The sequence below is a fragment of the Nilaparvata lugens genome, chromosome 8 (assembly GCF_014356525.2).
Source record: "Nilaparvata lugens isolate BPH chromosome 8, ASM1435652v1, whole genome shotgun sequence".
Taxonomy (NCBI): Eukaryota; Metazoa; Arthropoda; class Insecta; order Hemiptera; family Delphacidae; genus Nilaparvata; species Nilaparvata lugens.
In genome coordinates this window covers 33,410,393-33,433,149 of record NC_052511.1, presented here as the reverse complement: position 1 = coordinate 33,433,149, position 22,757 = coordinate 33,410,393, and the positions used below count along the sequence as shown (strand labels likewise).

Here is a 22,757-nt window from a genome sequence, read left to right as displayed (position 1 = left end):
TTCATTCAGGAACACGTTCACCTCTGCGTTACTCTTTGCTCGCCAACCTTCCGCTGTTCTCACTGACAATGCCTGTCATAACATGGTTTATTTTTAAATTTGAAATTATTACAGTTTAATTTTACCATGTCACTACTTTCAGCTGCTGTATACATTGCTCCTGTAACTGTCTCGAACATATCCACATTCAATCCATCCTCTCTATCAGATCATGCAACTCCAACATGCTGTTGTGAAATTCCAATCCTTTACTCTCCCGCCACACTATTATCCATTTATCCGCATCCACTCCCGACGCAACTTGCATCTGATTAGGAGACAAATCGACAATTATTGGGACGTGAGAACAGAATCGGATACCCACATATCTCGAATGTGTTCAATACAATTTATATTAATCCATATGAGGACAATTACGCTACTACCCCTACCGCTATGACATGTGTATTTTGCTGGGTCGTCGCTTAAAGATCTACCATTGAGTAGAGTGAACATATTATTCTCCATCAATTCTACCAGCCTATCTATGACTGTATCCGCTGATTCTTTTATCGCAGGACTTTCTCTTGGCAGATAGAGAGGAGCCGTTGATTGAGCAAGAATAGTTAAGTTCTCTCACTCTCACGTTAAAGTCTCCCCCCACTATGACCATGCTATTATTCATCAAGTGTTTTCCACTTTTCGAATACTTCTGAAAGGCTATCAAGACACTGTGCTATCTTATCTAGTTTAAAATACAATTGACCTTCGATAAATTTCCGTCTGTTGACTGTTATGCTTTCCAATATCAATTCACTTCTAGATTCAATAATATCTACCTTTAAATCATCTTTTATCAACATTAGTAGACCCACTAGCTCTACCTCTAGCAGCTGTTCTAACTGCTCTTCTGATATCAGTTTAAACCCGTTCACATTCAATGAATAAATCTCGCCTAGCATCCAAGTCTCACACAAACAAATAACTGAAAAGTCGTGTACATAGGCTCTTTGATTTGCATCCAAATTTAAAAAAATAGAAATACCCTGACTATTCCAAAACATAATATTAAAATAATGGCTTCTCATTCCTTTTTGAAAGTTCATCTGAATTCAAAAAATTATTTCTAATTTCATTATTGTTACTACCACTACTACCAATAATAAATTCACAAGTATTATTTTTTATAACTGACAAAGTCACTGTTCCACCAACTGCTGCTAGCTATGAAGTCCTCTCAGCTGGGGGTTTCGCCCTTTTTTGACTTCTTGTTAGACAAGCTGCATCGAGCCACTGCTTCATCACTCTCTGAACCGGCTGCTTTGGTCGTTGTTCGCGGTTTACATGTGAAGCTTCATGTGTCTCGATTTCTGGCAGCGGCTCTTCAGCTCCTTCACTCGAAACAGGATATTTCTCTTGAAAATTGTTATCGCTCGAACTTCCCATGTAGTTTGCTGATCCTCTCCCAGACGAAGTCCCCTCATATGATGTGTTTGGTTCGTTGTTTCTTACTGGGGTCAGCTGGACAGATTGGTGACTTAGGTAAGTTGTTCTCTCAGGCTGTGAGCTGTTATTCACTGTATTCTCCTCACTTATTCTTTCTGCTCCCTTTTTATTCACATTCATCTTTGATTGGGGTTTTCCAGGAAAAACAAAATTCTCCAATTGCTCATTTTCTTCAATTTTTTCTATATCTGTTAGCGTGTAGAAACTGCCATTGACCAAAATTCTGTCATAATTAACATGTGTGGAGTGGCCTAGCTGTTTCAAACGTTGTGAGTAGGCTAATAACTTTTTCCTTGTCATTCTTATTTCATAGGAATAATCTTCAGATAATTTTATTCTTGGTTCTGCTAATTTTTTCTTGCTCTCAAAACTTCGAGTTTGTTTTTGAAGCTCAAAAATCGCAGAATGATTGGTCGATCTTTGTTTGTATTTCTTCCTAATCTATGAGCTCCTTCTATATCTTCTGGTCTCAGCTTCACTCTCATTTTCTCAGTGATTATTTCGGTGATCAAATTTTCGGCCTCCCCTGTTCTTTCCCCTACTCGTTCTCTAACACCAAAGAAAATCAGGTGTGATCTTCTTGAATAACTCTCGAGGTTTTCAATCTTACGTCGCAGGAGAATGTTTTCTTCTTCAAGCGTTGATATTTTCCCTTTAAGCTCTTGAGTTTCGTTCCTGGCATCGCCGATTTCCTTTGTTATTTTTCCCACTGAGTCTTTATTCACTCCTACATCTTTACACACACTGTCCAAGCATTCAAGTCTAGCCCATAAATCGTGAAGAGTAACTTCAGTTTCCGGACCTGGGTTTAACTCAACGCCACCAATAATCAAAATCGATGTAATCACCAAAAACCATGAAAATCCGTTCACAAAGTAAAAAGGAGACACTGATTTTACAACTTTTATAAAGTTTTTACTATGAAACAAACCAACTCGCGCGCGGTAACTTGCAGCGTCAATCATTGCTTTGCGATAACAGAGCTAAGAAAAACACGACCGTTTGGCTCAATATCTCAAACTCAACTCCGATATTAACCAATAATAAGCGTCAGGCTTGTGTCATTCACTGTTGATAAACATTTAATTATGGACTAAACAATTTGACGTTTACAATTTTTTATTTTTTAATTTAGAGCACTGGACCTCTGAGTATTCTTATGGAAGTGGAATAGTTAGTTTTAAACCAATATATTATCATGGATTTTTCAAATGAAACATGGATTACATTCAACAAATACTACATACTACAAATTAAAAATGCTATTTATAACTGAATTTCATTGGATTTTAATTTTTCTGTTAATTAGTCTCATCTAGAATTTCTTTTTTTTCAATTTTGTGTTTGTCTTGAACAGGATCCACGAGGCAGAAATTCTCCGTGTGAAGGAAGAAGAGGCAGCCAAGTACAGTATGTTGATAGAAGAGAAGCTTAGAAGGCAAGAAGAAAGAGAAGAGTTTTTCAACGAATGGCAAGAGAAAATGAGAGGGGAAATCGAGGAGAAAGAAGAGAAACTGAGAGTGTTTGCCAATGAACTGATCAGTCAGCACAATGAAGTGAAAGAGAAGCTGGCTAAGCTTGAGGTTTGTTCGACATTTTCCCTCAATTATTATCGTTTTCAAAAAGCAGTTTGTTATTAGTTGAATGTTTAAAAAATAAGTATCAAGTCAACTTAATTATTTATTGTTTTAGATTTTAATCATGTACGGTATTGGATTGAATGGTGAGTTAATTTGTGTATGATCTTTACTATAATAGAAAAGATGTAATCAAAATGGACAAATCAAAACTAAGTTCATGTGGATTTGTGTTGTCTAAACCAACTCATTTGTATCAGAGGCCCTTGGGATACTCATCCTCATATAGGCTACATGTGTTCATTATTATTAATATATTTTCCTTTTTTTGTGCATAAGAATTGAATCGCAATCAATGAATTAGCTTGCCCTTATATCTGTCCCTCAATCATCTTTTCTATGCATATTTTCTTCTTTCAAAAGTGGACATCATCTACACAGGGAGATGTATAATCGTGACCTGTCATTTTCTTCAGTTATGCTCATTCTGATATTTTATTGATTGCAAACTGAATCAATAGAATATTGTTATCGTTTTCGATACATTAATTTCTGAATACGTCGTAATTTATATCTATGTCAATCTATTATATTATTACGAATCTGGCTAGTAGAAAGCATCAACATTCGATCTCAAAGTAAGAGATTCTTGAAATGTTTTTTTTTAATTCCAGGCAGAAACAGAAATGATGAAACAACAAGAAGAGGCATTGAAAGAGAAAATGGATAGAAGTGCCAAGGAACTAGAAGCTAAGAAAAGTGAAATGGAGTTGGAGAAGGCGGATATAGAGACCGCATATGAAAGGTGAGATTTGAGTTTTTTTAGTATTAATAATGTTTATAGCTGAAGTTTGTTATTCAATCTTGAATAAGTCTCAACATTCAAGAATAAAAATCATTACAAATTGATCATAATATTTATATTCATATTGATTATTAATATTTTTATAATTCAATGGAATTGTGAAAAATATTGTGTGTGGAATTTCTAGTTTTGTGTTATTTTCTACGTGGCTTTTATTGTTTTCTCAGACTTTTACTTTTCCGAAATAAGGAATTGGAGGAGCAGCGCGTAGAGAAAGAGAAGACTGAAGAGAAGAAAAAGCAGGACGCAGCGACTCAGCTGGAAGGAATGAATCTGCTGAAATGGCTTCAAGACCAGTGCAGTGGACTCTTGCAAGGTGGTGCGCATGCGCCGTCAAATCACGTTGAAAAACAAGACAAGGGTCTGCAGACAGTGCTGCCAACTCCGGAGACACAGAAGAATATGGTAAGTTGAGAATTAAAAAATAATAATTCGTTTGTGTCAAATTTTAAGGTGCGTACAGACTTTCGCTCTGCTCCGCAACCGAACGTCACTCCAGCAGAGCGATTGATGATCGACCGGGGAGCAACAGTGGTTCGACCGGGGAACGCGAGAAGATCTAACATCTTCCGTAACGTTCATGATGGGTGCGTGGGAGGAGCGACTGTGGTTCGATGGTTGTACGAGGGCGGTACGAGGGCGGTACGAGGGAGGAGCGTGCTCGGTGCTGGTTGGAAGCGCGAATATGTGTACGCAGCTTAATGCTAACACATACAACAGTGCTACTATGTTTCCGTTAAAGTACATGCATTCAGTATCCCATTCAATTGCATGTTGAAAATGAAACCATAACAAAATATTTTCTCTATTGTTGAACATTTACTATCAGTATATTTTATTTTTCTAATAAACAGTATAGTTTATTATCGTTATTATTTGATTGAACTTGGATCTAAAACTTTTATTTCCGAATTCTACAATTCGTGTAGTGTACAGTGCAAGTGTAATTAATGTCATGTTTTTAAACCTATATAAACCAACAGAAAAATCTATTGGAACATTTTAAAATCACAATAGTTTACACTCTTTAGGGTTCATTAGATAAATACTGTAAGCTCCAGCTCCTCCAATTGTTCGCACTTGATCAATTTCCAGGCCTTTGACATGACCCAACTACTGTTTTAGGCAGCCGGAACCAACAACCTATGTAATTTCAAAAATATTTTTAAAATTTATCCATTTAGTCCAAAGAAGTTGTCTTACTCCCTCACCACCACCTTCATATAAACTGGAACGTAATTCAAAGATATCAGATCACTTCGCAGTTCTAAAGGTGCATTTTCGTTTGTGCCTAAACTTCCGCAGTCGACCACGACAAGCATTGTTGACATTTATATTGTCCAAATTTCAAGTGTGCTAAAAAGCTGATCAAATAATTTTCCATTATTTGTGTTTATTATTCAAGAATTAAAACATTTCTAATAATATCAACATATTGCCATTTAAAATTATTAAAAAGTATAAACTCTACCTCCCCCATTAAAACATAATTGAACATAATCTTAATGCAATCTGAGATCCTCACCCTGTCGTAGTCGACGACGGCATTTACGCACAAACTAAAACACAGCTTTATCGTCATATTCATCAATTTCAAGCCTGTTCAACATTATCTTTGTATTCAATTTATCTTTATCATTGAATTTATCTGAACTTATTTTTATTCATCTTTAGATCTTTTTCGTATATTATCTTAATTTTTATCTTTATCTTTGCAATTTATTTAACGATATTTTTTTCTATGAAGGATATGCAGCAGCAGCGTGATGATGATGAGAAAGAGGAGTTGCGGGAGCGCGTGATGCGTCAGCGACGTCGCATTGACGAGCTGACGACACGTGCCGCTGACCTCACCAATCAGCTGCAAGATGCTCAGCAGCTGCATCTCATCACCACTCCACCAATAGCTGCACAGCCAACGGTCAGTTAAAACCAAATTTTGTCAAAATCACAGTCAAATTCTCACATTTAGTTGAGAAAAAATGGGGGACCGAACCTACAACCTACCGTTTATTATACTTTTCTCCAGTTGTAATGTATATTATAACTGCGTTTGTGTTTGTGGGGCAGTTGAATAATTCGTTTTTCATTCAAGTATGAGACATGTATTGGATTGTTGAGATATTCATTTATCATAGTGCAGCATTATATCATGGGTTGGGAGTTATTACTGTGTACCAATTCTCTATTAGTTTCAGTCAGATACGAGATGAACATAATCATTGAAATATCATTAGAATTGGGATGAAAATTGATTTAAATGAGCCTTCAAGTATCCTCGGTTTATTCAAAATCTTTTTACACATTTGCTCATTTAAATATCAATATTCGGATAAAAGTTTATTTATATTAAATGAGCCTTCACGTATCCTCGTTTTATTCAAAATTCTTGTACAAATTTTCAAATTAATCAGTAGTGTAGTTGAGTGTGATGATGCGGCACACAAACCTAGCTTCTTTTACTTTATTATATTAATAGATAAATAAAATTTACATCAATTTATTTTTTCAGTCTTCATTTTAACACATATAGTGAGGTCCACGTAGCCTAATGACAGTTGAGTAAAATTGGAAAACAGCGTTGCTGATTCTTTGCCTTGTCACTGCCTTCTATAGAGCATAGCTGACACCGGTATATTTGATGTAATATTAACTGTATTCATTCTTGTCTAAAATAGTTTTGTGCGTCAAGAGAATATGTTTTCCTATGATTAAATAATACATTTTCATATTCGAGATTGAATAATTAGTTCATTATTATATTGCTTTATTGTTAAAACACGATCTAGCAGCTTTACAGAGCTAGCGCTATCTGCCTTGTAGAATGATAGACAAGGATGACAACACCATTGTCAATCGAATACTACCATTATAACGAGGACCTCACTGTAGTATTTTGTTTTGTGCATTTCAAATTCAAATGTATTTATCCTTAATAATAATAACAAAGTTTAGAACTTGAAGTATTAAATGCGTAACATACTACAGTAGTTAGTATAATAATAATAATAATAATAATTTAATCATGCACAAATTATATGAGTTGTGTACAGCATCATAGTAAAGAACAACGCCTCATATTAAAGCAGTTTTGAGCGAATGTCTTTTGTTTACACCTGGATTATATCTATTGTCTATGAATAAACATCTCCTCTCCCAAATTTCAATTGAAATAGTTCCAATCAATCATTTATTTTCAAAACATACATGCAAATTTACATGAATAAGACAAAACTAAAACTAACTTGAAGCTAAAGAGAAAAGTGACTATTCATTTTTAGAGTAAACTCGCTTATACTGTAGCATGCTAACTTTATCAAATATCCTCTCAACGATTCCTTGAATTTTGATCTATCACGTTCATGCCTTATGTAACCTGGTAGACAACCAATAAATTTTATTCCCATGTACGTTGGACTTTGTTTATATTTTCCTTATTGTGTTTTTTCATTTTAAAATTATTGTAAAATTATTTTTATTTATTGTGTTGTATTTATGTACATCACATAGCAATCCAACAATGGGTTATGCTTTCACTTTAACAATTTTAGTCCAATTTTAATTATGTTTCGATTAGGTGAGACTGCACCCAAGACCAGCCTGGCCACCACACACCGGGTCCGGGGAAGAGACGAGCTTTTCTGAGCGACTTCCCAACTCAGTGTCACGATCCACGCAGGCGTCTCGGATGACTGCAAACACCGCTCCTCTCGCTTGTACCACATTGCCTCCGAGTGACGCCAACAACACGAGTGCTGCCGGCAACTGTTTGCGACGCAGAACGCGGCGGTTAGCGTCACGGTCGCCCGTTCCTCCCAACAACAATTCGTCAGACGAATCGACCACCACTGAGGAGATGATTGAGGAGGCTCGGCAAAGGTAGTGCATTATCTACTTATTATAAGTTCTATTTAATTAAACACTGTAAAATTTTATAATCAAATAGAGTAACAGAGTTCGAAGACGTCAGAATTAACAGCTTTTGACTATTAGTATGGAGCAATTCAAGAGCTATTATTAGGATGAAACTTCAGAATTTGACTTCAGTATGTAGCAATTTTTGAACAGTACTTGAAGGATATAATGGGGCAATTCATGAGCTATTATTAGAATATAATTTCGGAATTTGACAGTATGGAGCAATTTACGATTGGAACTGGAACAATTTACTGTACACAATATGTAAATACTGTTGTAAAAGTCGAATGTAATATCCAACCAAATAAGATATTTGAATATTACAGATATTTCTGTACATGTAGAAACTTCAAAGGAAATTATTATGAATTATAAATGTAGATCTATACCACTACACGATTATGGTAATACATCAGTTGAGTTGGATTATCAGAATAAGAGTAAGTAGGTGATTCTCAACTCTGACTCTCCACTTATTTATTTATATTTTCTAAGTGTTTGCATTTAATTACATCTCAGTATTCTCATTTGGTATAATATTTTTTCAACTTCCTACTTCATGTTTATATTTTATAACCTAATATATTCCATCTCGTGAATTTCAATACTTATGAAATTTTTTCACGATCTGTTTATTGTGATGTAACTTGGATACATTTTACAGGTTGAGACGCTTGGAAAATGAAAGCTCAGAAATACATCAGACCTACCAGGACTTTCGTGTCAGATTATCTCAAGACATTCCGCCAACACTTTTCCATCCAGAGCAGGACAGAAGTCGAAATCCTTTCAATTACCGGAACTTTTCCAATGCGGGACAAAGCATGATAGTAGCCGGTCGTAACATGCTAGCTAGGACAAATCCAAGAACATCTACTGTCAAGCTGGATAATATGCTGAGTATAAGACCAACCTACGATATGTTTCAACCTAGGTACAATTCTTTCCAAAATTCAATTGTTGGCAGCAGTGGTAGGAATTTTTCAGTATTGAGACAAAGACCTTTGGATAATGAACGGATTTTGAATAGTGATGGATACTCAGAAAATGGTTATCAAACATTTTCCAGACAAAATCGGAGTAGAGATGCAGAGCTGAATACTTTGAGGAAAAAAGTTGCTGAAAGAAGGATTAGGAATAGTTTGAGTCCTGAAGAATTTGAAACAGTTTTGGAGAAGTCAGATAACGGTTCAACTCAAGGTACTGCAGAGGAGCAAAAAGAAACATCTGGAATGGAAAGTGAAGGAGTCATGGAATCAATGAGGAACCACGAGATGTTGTGTTCTGAAATTGACGAGAAACTTTCAAAACGCAAAGAATTCTTGAAGAAAACAGGAAGTGGCAGTGATAGTAAATCAAGAGAGGAACCAGAATCTTTCGAGAAAAAACGCACAAAGCTACTAACATTCAATAGAACTGTGACCGTCGTAGAAAATAACAAGGAGTCATGGTATGCTGCAAAAGATAACTCCAGTGAAGACGATGATTCTAGTGGTAGATCTTCACTACGGGGTCCTACTAGGTTGAATGCAATTCCTGAACAAACTCAGTTGGTTGATCACGATGTTGACCTTCAGTCAGGGTCCGGAAACAGTAATTGTTCTTTCTTGGGTAGAAGTAGTGACAAATTATCAACTCAGTTGCCGAGTAGAATTTCTGAAGAAAATGCAACAATTGTGAAGGTTAATGGTGATGCTTTGGATACAAGAGGGATGACATCATCAGAACTGGGTTCGTCAGAACAAATAATTGGTATTAATAATTATGGAAATGTTGAGGAAGAAGAACTGAACCACAATTCATATATTTCGCTCACCAATAATAGGCTAACTAAAGAAAGTAAAGATCCCAAACCGGTTTCTGGAAGTGTTGATAGTCTTCTGGATGAAAGAAGCAGGATAAGACTGCAGAACGGTTTAGTGAGTTCACACCCGAGACAACGATCGCCTTCTTCTCTGGTATCACATGCAAGTACAAATGGTTCACTGTCACCCACTGCTGCCAACCTTAGATCGCCTAAAAAGTTTGTAGCAAGTGACTTGAGTGATAGAGTTCCCTCGTTTGTGCTATCACCACGCAAAAATGGCGCCAATCCGACCACCAATCAGGACGATTCGGGAGAACCTGATGTTTTGATAACTGATTTGGAGAAAACCACTATCACGAATAGTGTTGGTGGTGGCGAAGTAAATGTTGAAAGCTCAAAGTTGCAGAATGGAAGCAAATTTTCGGCAGCAAATGCAGTACAAAGTAGAGTGACAGTGACGTCTCCAAGGATCGCTGCTGCAGAGTCAGGTATGTTTATGCATTTTGCATTCTATTTCTTATTAAATTGATTATTTCGAATGTTGATGGTTTCCCTCTCTTTATGACATTTATTTGTATGTATCATCTCATTAGGGTAACCACTTAGTGAGGAGGTAGAGAGATAAAGGTAGGGGGAGAGTCAAGACTTTAGATTGGTCTTCTCTACCTCCAACATTGAAATGAAATAGCTTTATCTCTGTATTAAAATCGTAATAATTATCTTGAATATAAGATACTACTTGAAAATAAGTCAGTAAATCTTAATGTTTGTGTGTTTATGGATAAATAAAACATTTTAAAAGCAAATTTTCAACTTTTCAGTAAATTGATATAATTTTTTTATCTGTTATGTTCTCAATTATTCTATGATTTAACATATTTACATTTTACAACGGAAACAACAGGTTTCCCGAATATGCTTACCTATCACAACAATAAGACTCGAATACAATATTCATTAAACACAATTTTGGGAGGGGTTTGATTCAGTCGCGTAGATAAGTTGCGCCTGCTACTCCCGTTGGAGGTTACTCAAGGGTGATCGCTTGAGCCAACTCTAATAATTTTGTAAAAATTAATAATAATTTTGATTCATAATTTGTAAAATCGCTCCCCGGTGGTTCTAAACCCACCTAAAATTGTAGGTCCATTCATCTCTTATTATCATCCGCCTCCTTTCCCACGTACAAGCCTAGAGCTCATGTGGGCATCACCCTCAACTCAACTGAAGCAGATTTATATTAAAAATTTTTAATGTTACAAAATATAATTTTTGTCCCGGTTCAGACTTCTTTTCTTTTTTTCAACCTGGACAGGTTGCTTGTAGGTTGTAAAGCTTATCGTATTCCATCTCTTGCTTATTCTTTTTAACCTTTTTGAAGTCCTCTTTTTCTATAGAAACTCTCCGACACTAGAGGTAAGGTAATTTGGTCATGCTTTATTCTTTATGCTTGGATCGTGCTTAAATCTTAAAAACGTTTACGTTCATACAACACTTTCAACAATATGTGCTGATTAAATTGAACTATTTTTTCGAACTAGTTGGAGATCCTTGGAGAGAGCCAGGAGACGGCACCGACAATGAGAAACTAGACAGTGATGACCCCGTGTCTGTGGGGACCCACGACTCGTCTTCGGCTAATAGCTTTTGGTGATACCAACTTGTCAATTACTCGATAACATTACCAAAAACTTATTGTACTGTGATCAACATGTAACTTATACCAAAGACGTTATTTTTAAGTACAAAATGCACTTATTTTTATACTCAATAAACTAATTCGCATCTTGAACATTTTTATTGACAAGGTATTCTTCATTCTATTAAAGATCGACGTACCATTTCATCTGTATAGTTCCTAAGGGAATTGAGTTGATTAATTATAATCATTTATATAAAGGTATAACTAATTTGGTTAGGAATATATGATGGTAAGGAATAGAAATGAGAGAAAAATTATCAACCACTACACACAGAACGGACATCGAGCTGTCTCTTCTATGTAAACTTGTGGTCTATCTAATTACACAGAAGAGACATGGCGCTTACTCGCCCAATAAGGACAAAAGTCCGCGCCACGTCTGCCAGACGTCCATTATGTGTGAATTGGGCCTTACAGTGAAATTTATATACAGTTACTTGTGTATGGAATTATCAAGCAGTACCTTCAATTTCTTCATTTCCTCACAGTGTACGTGAAATGAAAATTCTATTGGTAAAAGGCTATCACTATGGCTATTATAAGACAATAACAACCTTTAGTGAGGATTCAGTGATTAACTTTGAATCCTTACAAAACTGGACTGTCAGCATTCCATATGAATAACGACAATGCTTCTCATCCAACCAATGCTAACAGGTTCAAGTAAATCTCACAAAAAAACCAATAACAATAGGGATCAAGTAATTTGGAAGTAGTTGAAGGTAATTGTAATCGAATTGTGATTAATAGAAAATTTATGAACATTTTATTTACAAACTTGCATTCTCAAAGAATATTTACATAAATCTATAAAAATGTTGAAAAAATTTAAATGTTTACAATACATTTTAGAAAAAGCACAAAATATTAATACTGTAATTACTATGATTGAAGTGGTATAAAGTAATAATAAAATATTAGAATTCAGTAGATTCAAAAGGAAACCAGGCAAGAAATAATATTGCTATAAGTATTCGAGGAAATAAATCTTTTAAAAAAATGTTTTTATAACTAAAGCTTTACAATAATTGAGAAAATGTGTCTTACAGATTACGTCGTTATTAACATTAAGGTTTGCTACATGGTACCGTAATTGTAAATTAAACCAGAAAATTTGAGATACCACCAAGACCAGAGAGCATTATCTAGAGTACTAAAACTAAGTAAAACAGTTGAAAATTTATTCAATATTCGAGGATTATACAATACTTTTACACCCTCTTATATGATTATAGAGGCTGTATAAGTGATCTTTCAAATAATCATTTATTAAATTCTTGAAAAGTACAAAGGCTATACAAGTGTTGAAATATAATGAATGTATTTTTATATGAAGAATTTGAAGATAGTATTATAGAACCCTTCGAAATAATAGTACCGTATTAGAAATTTCTATTATTTTTAGTAATAGGTTGTCAAAATTGAGAAAATGTAAACTTTTATAAAGTTGAATGATTAATATTAAGAAGTTATGAATGGAACATCTCACTTATTTTACAGTTTTTAAAGTGGGGTTAGAAAATTATTCTATAATGTAGAGAAAATTTATTACAAATTTATTCATTACAGTATGACTATAATAAAATGAAAATTTATCTAGAATTCTGCGAGAATTCCTCAAATTCATTCACAATATTTGAAGCAGTGAAATTTCTTGAGGTAGTCTTTTTTAAATACTACAAATCATTTTTTCTATTTCATTTTTCTATTCATTTTCACTATAAGGAAGTAGTTGATTGAAGGGAATAAATTATAGAAAAAATATGAAAGAACATTTTATCAAACAATTAACTGATTCAATTGGGATAAAGTCACTATTTAGGTACCTAATTATCTTTCTAATTCTAATTATTCAAGGGAAATAATATCTTGATAGATGTGATTATTACTCCGTAAACATAAAACATCTAATCTGAATAAAGCTGCATTTACACCAAAGCTAATAACAACATGTTAATAACTTAATCCTTATAGATTATATTATATTGAACATAACTTATCATACATATGATGAACATATGTGTTTGTCAAGTTCCGTTCAATCTAATAGAATCTATAAGGATTAAGTTATTAACATTTTGTTAATAACTTTGGTGTAAACCCAGCTTAAGAATAGATTCTTCATATTGTACTTTGATGAAATCCAGCAGTTTATCTTAATCAATAATTGATGTAATTTTCAATATTTGCTAATAATTGCTATTTCTAATTGATTTGGAGAACGATTCCTAAAATTCAAGTCTAGTTTTCTACAGTTCAACTGTTAATCCGACAACTATTACTTAAATAATATTTATCAAACCTGTGATTTAACTTACAACAGACTATAACTACTTCAACATGTGCTTATCCCAATATTCATTCTTATGTATACAGTTTGAAAATATATCTATCCTTACACTGTCTATCTATCTGAAATTCTAATTATCACCATCAACATCAAAAATGAGATTCATGGCAAGAGCTTACAATAATGGAAGTCAGCGTATTAGTAAAATAATCATTGACGTAGAAGGCACTTTTCAGTATCAACTAGAATTGAAAATTTACCATCCGTCAGATTACTTGAAGTTTAAGCTTCAAAAATACTTTTTTAATTTGAGATCCTCCGTAAAATGAATTTAGTTAAGTTACTATAGTGAGAAATTAGTTGTGATTGGAAGGTATTCAATGTTTATTTGAATGTTACTACTATACTGTTATTACTTTATTAATTTCGAATATCATTAGCTCAAGTGAAAGACAGGTAAACTATCTTATGCATACATCTCTCCAATCCCGAAAAGAAAAGTACTAAGTAAAAACAGAAATCTATAAAAATAGAAGATGATTTTTCGGATCATCAGTAGAGAACAGAGAGTTGAAATTTCAACGAATTCAGTTTGAACAATATTGCGGTATATTTTTTAAATTGAGTTAATAACTAACAAAAAACTAAAATCAGTTATGTTAGTGTTACAGCTGCCAGTAATGAATAATGTAACTACGCCAACCACTGTCAAAATAATTCAATAGTAATTTCTTAGAAAAGCATAATTACTATGATTTTCCAATCAATTTTAAACAAATTTTACACAGATCTAGTAATATCACAAAAAATACTGTATCTTATCTAAAAATAATATTGCCAAACTTATGAAAAATTGGTTTTATACTACAGTACTAATATGATTTATTAATTGAATCAATTCATTAGAATTCCCACTTAATATGATAGCATATTATTTCAACAAAACTTACATCAAAGTGCTTGTTTGTAATATTGCGAGAGAACCTATGCTGTAACAAATACATATTGGAGCACGAAAAGTGCAAATCCCAATAAATTATGGTTTAAATATAATACTGTATTCCAAAATTATTGCTAAATTATTATGCTATTAAAAAACTATTATATTAAGCTAAGTAGTCAAATGAGAACGATAATAATTATTTATTGCGTTGAGAGATTTAAAAGTAATAACAATTATTGATTGCATCTACAAAGATAATTTAAATGAAAATATAACCTCTACAAAACAAATGTCCAAGTCTGTACATAATATTAAGCAGACTATAAGTTAGCTTGGACAATAATACAAATCAATTAAAATATTAAAATGTTATAAGATTGATACTGTCTGTAACAGTAAAAAATAACAGTATTTTTATTGACATTAATCAGACTACACTTAATTTGGTGTCGTCAGTCTAGAATAAAAACATGTTAGTCTGAAAGATTATAAAGTGTGTTCTTAGATATAAAAATAATACAAAAATATTAATGCAAAACCACAACGTAGCAAAAAATTAAAACTAAGGACGGATATGAAGATAATAAGTAAGTTGTTATTTGACAAGTAGTAAGCACTATAAAATAAAGACTGTCATGATTCTATTAGATAATTGATAAATACAATATAATTAGTCCAACAGAAGATGAGATTAATATTTAATGAAGTTTCAGCTAAGTATAAAAAAAGAGTTGTGAAACAAAGTAATGCAAGTGTATTATTACAATTGAAAGCTCCTTAATATTGAAAGAGACTCTTCATCTCACTGACTGACAAGAAACAGTTTATCACAAAATGTAAGAGTACCTAATAGTTTTGCACAATAAATTATGTTTTTGATGAATGGTTCAATCAACTCACTGGTAATATTCTGGATACATTTTATTTATAATAAGCTCCTTTGTAACAGCCTGATAAATTGTGAGCTCTATAACAAGTCTTTCATAACGTTACAGAAAAGTGCAATAATGCTTCAAAAATTGCAATATATACGAATAACATTTATATATGCAAATGTATTCACCATATTAATTGTTTACAGTACCGAATTTTTTAGAACTATTCCATTTGTAATCAGTAAAGACTCGTGACTGGATATAGTAAGATTTCCTTCTAAATAAGATATTACATAAAATAAAGAGACTGAACTTTATGAGTCAGTGAAACTTTTTCATCTGGAGCACTATAGAAAACCGGCCTACTCGGAGAAACTATTGCTACCATGAACTACTATTACTCAATACTAAATTAGAGCTTGATAATACTCCATTAACAACATGTAGATCTGTACCAAGGCCAAATGACTATAAATCTATACTGGATTTTCCTCCACTACTATGCAACCAAATAGTGGGAGAGAATCCATGATAGCAGATTTATGTGATCCATAGTATATAGATGGTTCAGTCAAGAGGAAAAGGTTTGTAAGGGTATGTCACATCAAACCGGACACGAACGGATAAAATGACCGATATTACCGGGTGGGGATGCTTTGGTATTGGAGTAGGTGAGACCATGTAACACCAGAAGCATCCGGCAATTTGTATATGCGCAGTGCACTTTTTGTCCAGTGTCGAGTCCGGCCTGGTATGACATCACCTTAACTCAACCATCTATAGTATAGTAGCATATTTTTGTAAAAAACTACATAGATGAAAACCCTCTTTGTAGAGCAATGAATAGATCTCATCTTTTTAAGCCTTACTAAGTTAAGCTTTGTTAAGCACTTTTTAGTGATAATAACCTACTTTGTTGTTCTTTGGTTGCAATGTACTACGAAAAACAAATTACTAATTCCTTTAGTGGAGGCGGTGTGAAAGTAAATGCTCAACAAGATTGGCACAATTATCAACATTGATAGAAGTCAACAGCGTCAGCTTGTGGAGGTGCTTGCTTCAAGTCATCAATAACAATATTATGTTTGTGTTGGTTGGAAGGGGCAGATCAAATGAACCACTCTCGCCGCTTGTGGACCTGGGGTCCGGTGGCCGCTCGCACCACAGCCGAGTCGGGGTCGAGGGCGTCGTCCGCTCCCTTGTCCTCCTGCGTCAGGTACTCGCCCTTGTGACGCGCCACGTACCGACCGATCAGAACCGCCATTATAACTATCGCCACGAATATCAGCGCCAGGATACCTGCAATCACAGTACCACACATCACAGTAGTAACACAAAGTTACAGTAGGTCATAGTTATAGCAATAATTTAGAGTATTCCAATGTTTTTGACAATTTCATAATAATCAATTCATAATTTAATTGTCTAAAACATGTTATGGTTGGAATTACCAACTTATCCCTCAAATAATCAGATTTACTCCTTCCAACATTAAAATCACTTTGTTCATAATATGTCGTAAGTTGTGTAATTAACAGTTACACACTTCTTATTCACTGATCATGTCATTAATTATTACAGAAAGTTGTGAGTTCAAATGTGACGAATAAAATATCAAAGAACAAAATTACGGATTACATACAGAAAACCCGAGGAGAATCTATCAAAATTAAAAATCAGAATTATATACTGTATTCCAGTTATTTACTTTTGAAGTGAAAATTGTAATGTGAACTTTTAACCCTATTTTGAACATTCTATTGGACAAAATTTAGGAACATAAAAAGTTTGGACTAGCGCCCGTTTTTTCATTCCGATATCCTAATACTGTTGTATTCATATAATTAATATCCGATATATTAATTTTGTATCCAATGAAAAAATAAAAGATAACTTGGCATTTTATTAGCATGACAATTTTTACAGATGGAATTGAATAGAGAATGCATTTATTCAAATGCTAATTAATATATAATTATTATTTAACGAAAATCCTAAATAAATGCTGTGAATCACCCCGAAGACTTCTGCTACTGCAGACATTGACAACAGGGTTAACAGCTAGATGGAAATTCGATGAGAACTACTATCCAAAAATTTATTATTTTAGTATCGAATTTCCATCTAGCTGTTAACCCTGTTGTCAATGTCTGCAGTAGCAGAAGTCTTCGGGGTGATTCACAGCATTTATTTAGGATTTTCGTTAAATAATAATTGTATGACAATTTTTATTTATTTCGGCTTACAGATACATTGGTTCTACAGAGATCCATTTTAATACTGTTGTATTCATATAATTAATATCCGATATATTAATTTTGTATCCAATGAAAAAATAAAAGATAACTTGGCATTTTGTTAGCATGACAATTTTTATTTATTTCGGCTTACAGATACATTGGTTCTACAGAGATCCATTTTGTACTGGACACTACAAAATGTGTGAAAGTAGTTTTAGTATTAGGAACCACAAAACTTGTAACGAACAGTACGGAATAGATAACAAGTGTGTTAGCTTCAAATTGTAGCATTGCAATTGAGAAATTCTATTTATATAGTTACCTCCTAGAATTGCGGAGTCGGTATGATGGTAAGCAGCTCGAACCTTCTCTTCATCCAATATTGGCGGCGGTCGGGTCTCCAGAATGTTGGGCGGGTGAGTTACTGGTTCTACTCCGCAGAAATCTTCATTTATATGCGCTGCAATCAATATTTATAACCATTAGAGTGCTAACCATTCTATATACAGGCATAATCATAACGAATCCAATTATCACTCTATAGATTTTAGGATAGTTGAATACAGTGTGAGGAAATGTGAAAAATAGCAGCCCTATTGTAGTATTCACTTTTTAATGTCAGCAATGTTTAAACGGGAAGCATTGGTGTTGTTTATAAGAAACCTTGACAGTTTAAAGTAAATATCACTATAGAACAGGAATAAACCGTCAGTCATCCCATGCAGTCAGAAAATAATTTTTATGGTTAAAATCCTATAATATTAGGCGAGTTGTTTATATGTGTATATGTCTGTATGTTACCGGATCTCGAAAACGGCTCAAACGATTCTCACGAAATTTGGGACAAAGTAGGTTTGTGATATAAAAATTCGATTGGTCTCATCCCTTGGATAACTCGCTGAAGGACTATAAAAGGATAATTCATCCTTGGAAAAACAACTGAAAATGTTGTCGTCTGTCAATAATAGAAGAGAATGAGCGAGTGCGTATGTGGGAGTGAGACAAAATTATGCCTCAGCTGTTGAACTATTGCATTCAATCCGCTAATCTCACGAGAAATATTATCCGGCAAGAAATTAATCAATGATGATTTTACGTCATTAATGATTTTTCATCAATGATAATTTTACGATATAATGTTGATGATGCTTTTATACGAACTTTTGCGAAGTTCGATCTCCCGATATTGAGTATAAATCAATTAATGCCTTTTCGTGTTTAAAAATACCATGCTTCAAGTGCTTTACATCTAAAAAATATTGGGATTAAAAAATAACTCAATTGAAAACTAAAATGCTTTTCAATTCATCTCGCAATCAAGGAATGGTTTTTTAAAAGGCCACTCTACAATCTCGAGAGTTTGTTCAATTTCGTAAATGTTGTATGCTTGACAACTAACTATAATCACAGTTGTTGTAATTTTAATTTGAACATTCTATTAGTAATTTGTTGCTAATAGCAATCACTTTTTATTCACTCTTTCTTATTTAAAATGCTCAATCTCTATAATATACTTTTTAAAAATTCTAGATCTTCTTCCTCAACACCTAGACTAATTTACAACCTAATCTATATCTCAGTTTCTTTTGTACTATGTTTCAAATTTTGATTAATGATTTTATTTATCAATTATTTTTTTACAACCATTTCGGAAAACTAGTATTCGGTTGTGAGCCAGGTACTTACGTCCAAAGGCCTTGACGTTCTGCGGTCCATTCTCCTGGAAGAGCAGCTTGAGTGGGTAGATGTCATCGAACTCGACCCTCGACACGCAACCGATGAAGCCCTCAGTCATAGACTCGTTCTTGCCGATGTACAGGTACTGGATGTTGTTGAACTGCGCGTCTGCCGATGCTTTGATGTTGAAGTGGAACTCTTTCGGCTCATAGTTGTCAACCTACATCAAAAAAGTAATCCAATAAATAATAATTCAAGTTATAATCTCTAGATACAGTTTGAATGACATCCCATGCACAAATGTTTTGACATGAGAATTTGTAAGACATTTTGATTTGGGATGTCATGAAAAATTTAAGTTTGTATAAGTTTGTATTCTGACATTGAGCTTGAGTAATTATTAACCGTTGACCTTTCAGTTTGTAGTTGGAGTTTTGTATTTTGACCGGTCACTTTGATTTGTTTGATTACAGATAGTAATATTGATTTTCAAATTGACCGGTATGAGGAAAGACACGTTTGAATGTGATACAACCAGCGAGCGAAGCATAGCTCACTGGGTACATTATACTCTTATGCTTTTGAATACAACATATAGATTTATTTTCAATATAAGTTTGATTCAGCAAGCAGCGTATTACTATATTTCACTTCCATTCAAATTGCTGTATTTTATCTTTTCGTTTTTCTTTGGTCAACAACAAATCAACAATCAACAAATAAACAAAGTCTTATTTTTCATATTAGATTTAAAAACATATTATATTCTTACATTTTTGAATTGAATTGGAATACATACCTGCATCAATAAAGTAGCGCCAGCATTCTTCCTCCTGATTCTGACATCATGATATTGACCGAGTCCAAAATGTTTGTTGGGGAAAATAAGTTCCTGTCTTTCAAATCCAAAGTCGAATACTACTCTGAGATGTCCTGTGAAAGATAAACAGTCGTTAAATTCACACTATGCAATATATCTGAATTCGAATTCAACTCAACTTGTCACCTTTACAATAGAGGTACCCAGACCTAGATCAAACTGTCATACAATTTGAGTGATTGGATATCACGCCAACAGTAAGGGTAAACGCACACTAGCATGGCCAAGACCAAGACCACGACCAAGAACGTGCAGCCAGGACAACCTGAAATAATATGGAGCAACGCGCACTAGACAGACGCACGACCACAGCTGCATTACGCTCTGGTCGCACAGACCAAGCGCGAGACCAGCTTGACGTTGCGGCCAGGCTTCCATCAGCTGTTATAGAACAACGCGCACTGCCTATGGCCAGTCTGCGACCAGGACTGTTGTTTTTAGTACTTTTACAAAAACTGTGTTGGTCTTGGTCGAGGTTGTGGATGTGCTGTGCCAGACCAGTACTGGTCTTGTTCTTGCTCGTGATCGTCATCTTGGTCTTGGCCGTGCTAGTGCGCGTTTACCCTAAGGTTTTTTGTCCAAGATAATACCGTAATATTCTTGAATCATTTAATACTTTCTGTGGTATAATATGACATCAATTAGAATAATAAATAAATAGAATCTCTATGTATTAAAAATTAATATCAAGAATAGATGATAGAAATAAAATGCTACTAACCACTGTTGGAAATCATAATAGTCATGTATTCTCCAGAAATATTGGAGAACAGTCCAAGTAGGAATCCTTTGGGATTGGTGGTAGTGAATCCAACTCGAATGTTTTCGTCAATAGTGGATCTCCAGCTGCCCATGAAGTCGTATTTCACCATAGAGCTTGGCCTCATGTTCACACCGATTTCTAACATAGAAAAATAACAGTTGACAATAAAATCCATTGATCATTTTCAACTTTATTTGAAAAATAAAACTATAGAAAATAGAATATATACTTTTTAAATAATGAAAAATATAAAGAGTACGAGTTAATTCATTAAAAAACTGTTTAGTTGTTGTTTTTTTAATTATGAAAAATAAAACGAGTAGGCCCATCTGTTACAACGTTGAATATTAATTCAAAAGTCAAATTCAGAAGTTAAGCCTTTGTAGAAAGTTGATTATTTCGATTTGAACTAGTTAATTCATTCAACAACTATTAAGGAGCCTTAAAAAATATGAATCACATTCATTTTTAATCACACATATTTTACAAAGTGAATTGATGTATTACAGCTAGAATAAACCAGAAATGCTCCGATATTTGAGAAGTAGGTATATGAATAGTTGACAAAAGACCTGAATCAAATAAGTCGAATATAGTGGTCCACTATAAATAATAGCCCTTGTTTTGAAATATATATTGTAATGTTATAAAAGAGTAAGGAGTTCCAAGAGTACCAAGAGTATAATAAAAAATTAGTTGAAGCTAATAAATATTTTTGAAATGTACTGTTTTGCTTGTATGCTTACCATCAGCACAGATTGGGCCCTTGAAAGATGTCCAGCGACAGTCACAAGAGTATCCATCGAATCGTTCATGGCAGGTTCCATTGTTCAAGCATGGACTACTGTCGCATTTGCCAACACAGCCGGGGATAACACCTGAACATTAAAACAAGCATTTTTTTGAAAATCAAAACACATTCAATCACAGGAATAGACAATAAACTCAAATAAATTCGAAATGGTTTTAGAGAGATGGCTGAAGAAGAAAGCCTTCTGCACCATTGAGGAATTTAGAGATTTGGATATAAGTAAACTAAAATTTGCCAAAAGCTACTCATTCCCAAGTTTCATTTCAGCTATTCATTTCTCTCTATTGGTCCATTCATGAAATCATTACAAATAGAAACGTTTGTAATGTATCATTCATGCCCTATCATCCCCTCATAATAACCTGGGCTTAAAATACTTGTGGAGAGTTGCCTTTGTAAGTAAATAAACTCATGATGAACAATCTCAGTTACAGTATAACAATTGTGTTTAATAACGAAGAGTATCCACTATTTATATCATAGTATCGAATGTAATATTTTGTGTATTAGGTGTGAGAAGTCCAAAGTAATTTTCTATACTTGTTTGATTTGCAATAAAAAATGTATACTGCTTCGACAGGATATTCGGTTCTTTATAGATTTGAATACTTATATAAATAGTTTGTAGCTTCAGCTAAAGTTGATTTTGCAATTGCGAAACTACAGGAGTTTAAATAGAATAATCACAATTTACAACGTGATTGGTTTATTTTATGTTTAGTCTCAAATACCTCACATTGAGATTTTTAATTTTGTTGAGAAGTAATGATTGTATTCAGGATCAATTCACTTACTATGAATTGAACAAAAACAATACTGATGCTACTAGCTTTATATTCTGAAGCTAAACGTTTTATGTCCTTGTGAGATTATAATACAGCCAACTTCACAAAACATATAAATACAGTAAATTTGGTACAGTTT

The 22,757-nt window shown here is 33.7% G+C and overlaps 2 protein-coding genes across 5 annotated transcripts in view; one reads left to right on the top strand and one right to left on the bottom strand.

Moving 5' to 3' along the window:
- The first annotated feature begins 1,414 nt into the window (after positions 1-1,414).
- On the top strand, positions 1,415-11,444 carry LOC111058759. 3 transcript variants are annotated; one of them, XM_039434583.1, is made up of 9 exons: positions 1,415-1,521; positions 2,843-3,068; positions 3,737-3,867; positions 4,095-4,332; positions 5,675-5,848; positions 7,505-7,806; positions 8,510-9,394; positions 9,428-10,140; positions 11,194-11,444. In XM_039434583.1, the coding sequence occupies exons 2-9, from the start codon at positions 2,898-2,900 to the stop codon at positions 11,304-11,306; spliced, it is 2,727 nt and encodes a 908-aa protein (XP_039290517.1). In that variant the 5' UTR covers positions 1,415-1,521; positions 2,843-2,897; the 3' UTR covers positions 11,307-11,444. The 3 variants fall into 3 exon arrangements, with proteins under 3 accessions (XP_039290517.1, XP_039290516.1, XP_039290518.1); XM_039434582.1 differs by having other exon boundaries at positions 8,510-10,140; XM_039434584.1 differs by lacking the exons at positions 1,415-1,521; positions 2,843-3,068 and having other exon boundaries at positions 3,738-3,867; positions 4,117-4,332; positions 8,510-10,140.
- A 659-nt stretch (positions 11,445-12,103) lies between these two features.
- Positions 12,104-22,757, bottom strand: part of LOC111058971 (neurexin-4) — a 47,587-nt gene continuing 36,933 nt past the window's right edge. Inside the window, exons 20-25 of one of the 2 annotated variants that reach the window (XM_039434580.1) lie at positions 21,769-21,900; positions 20,981-21,160; positions 20,179-20,312; positions 19,389-19,599; positions 18,025-18,162; positions 12,104-16,761 (exon numbers count right to left, since the gene is read on the bottom strand). In XM_039434580.1, coding sequence (XP_039290514.1) covers positions 16,571-16,761; positions 18,025-18,162; positions 19,389-19,599; positions 20,179-20,312; positions 20,981-21,160; positions 21,769-21,900 — 986 coding nt within the window. In that variant the 3' untranslated portion in view covers positions 12,104-16,570. The remainder of the gene's footprint in view (positions 16,762-18,024; positions 18,163-19,388; positions 19,600-20,178; positions 20,313-20,980; positions 21,161-21,768; positions 21,901-22,757) is intronic. The other variant, XM_039434581.1, reaches the window with a different exon arrangement.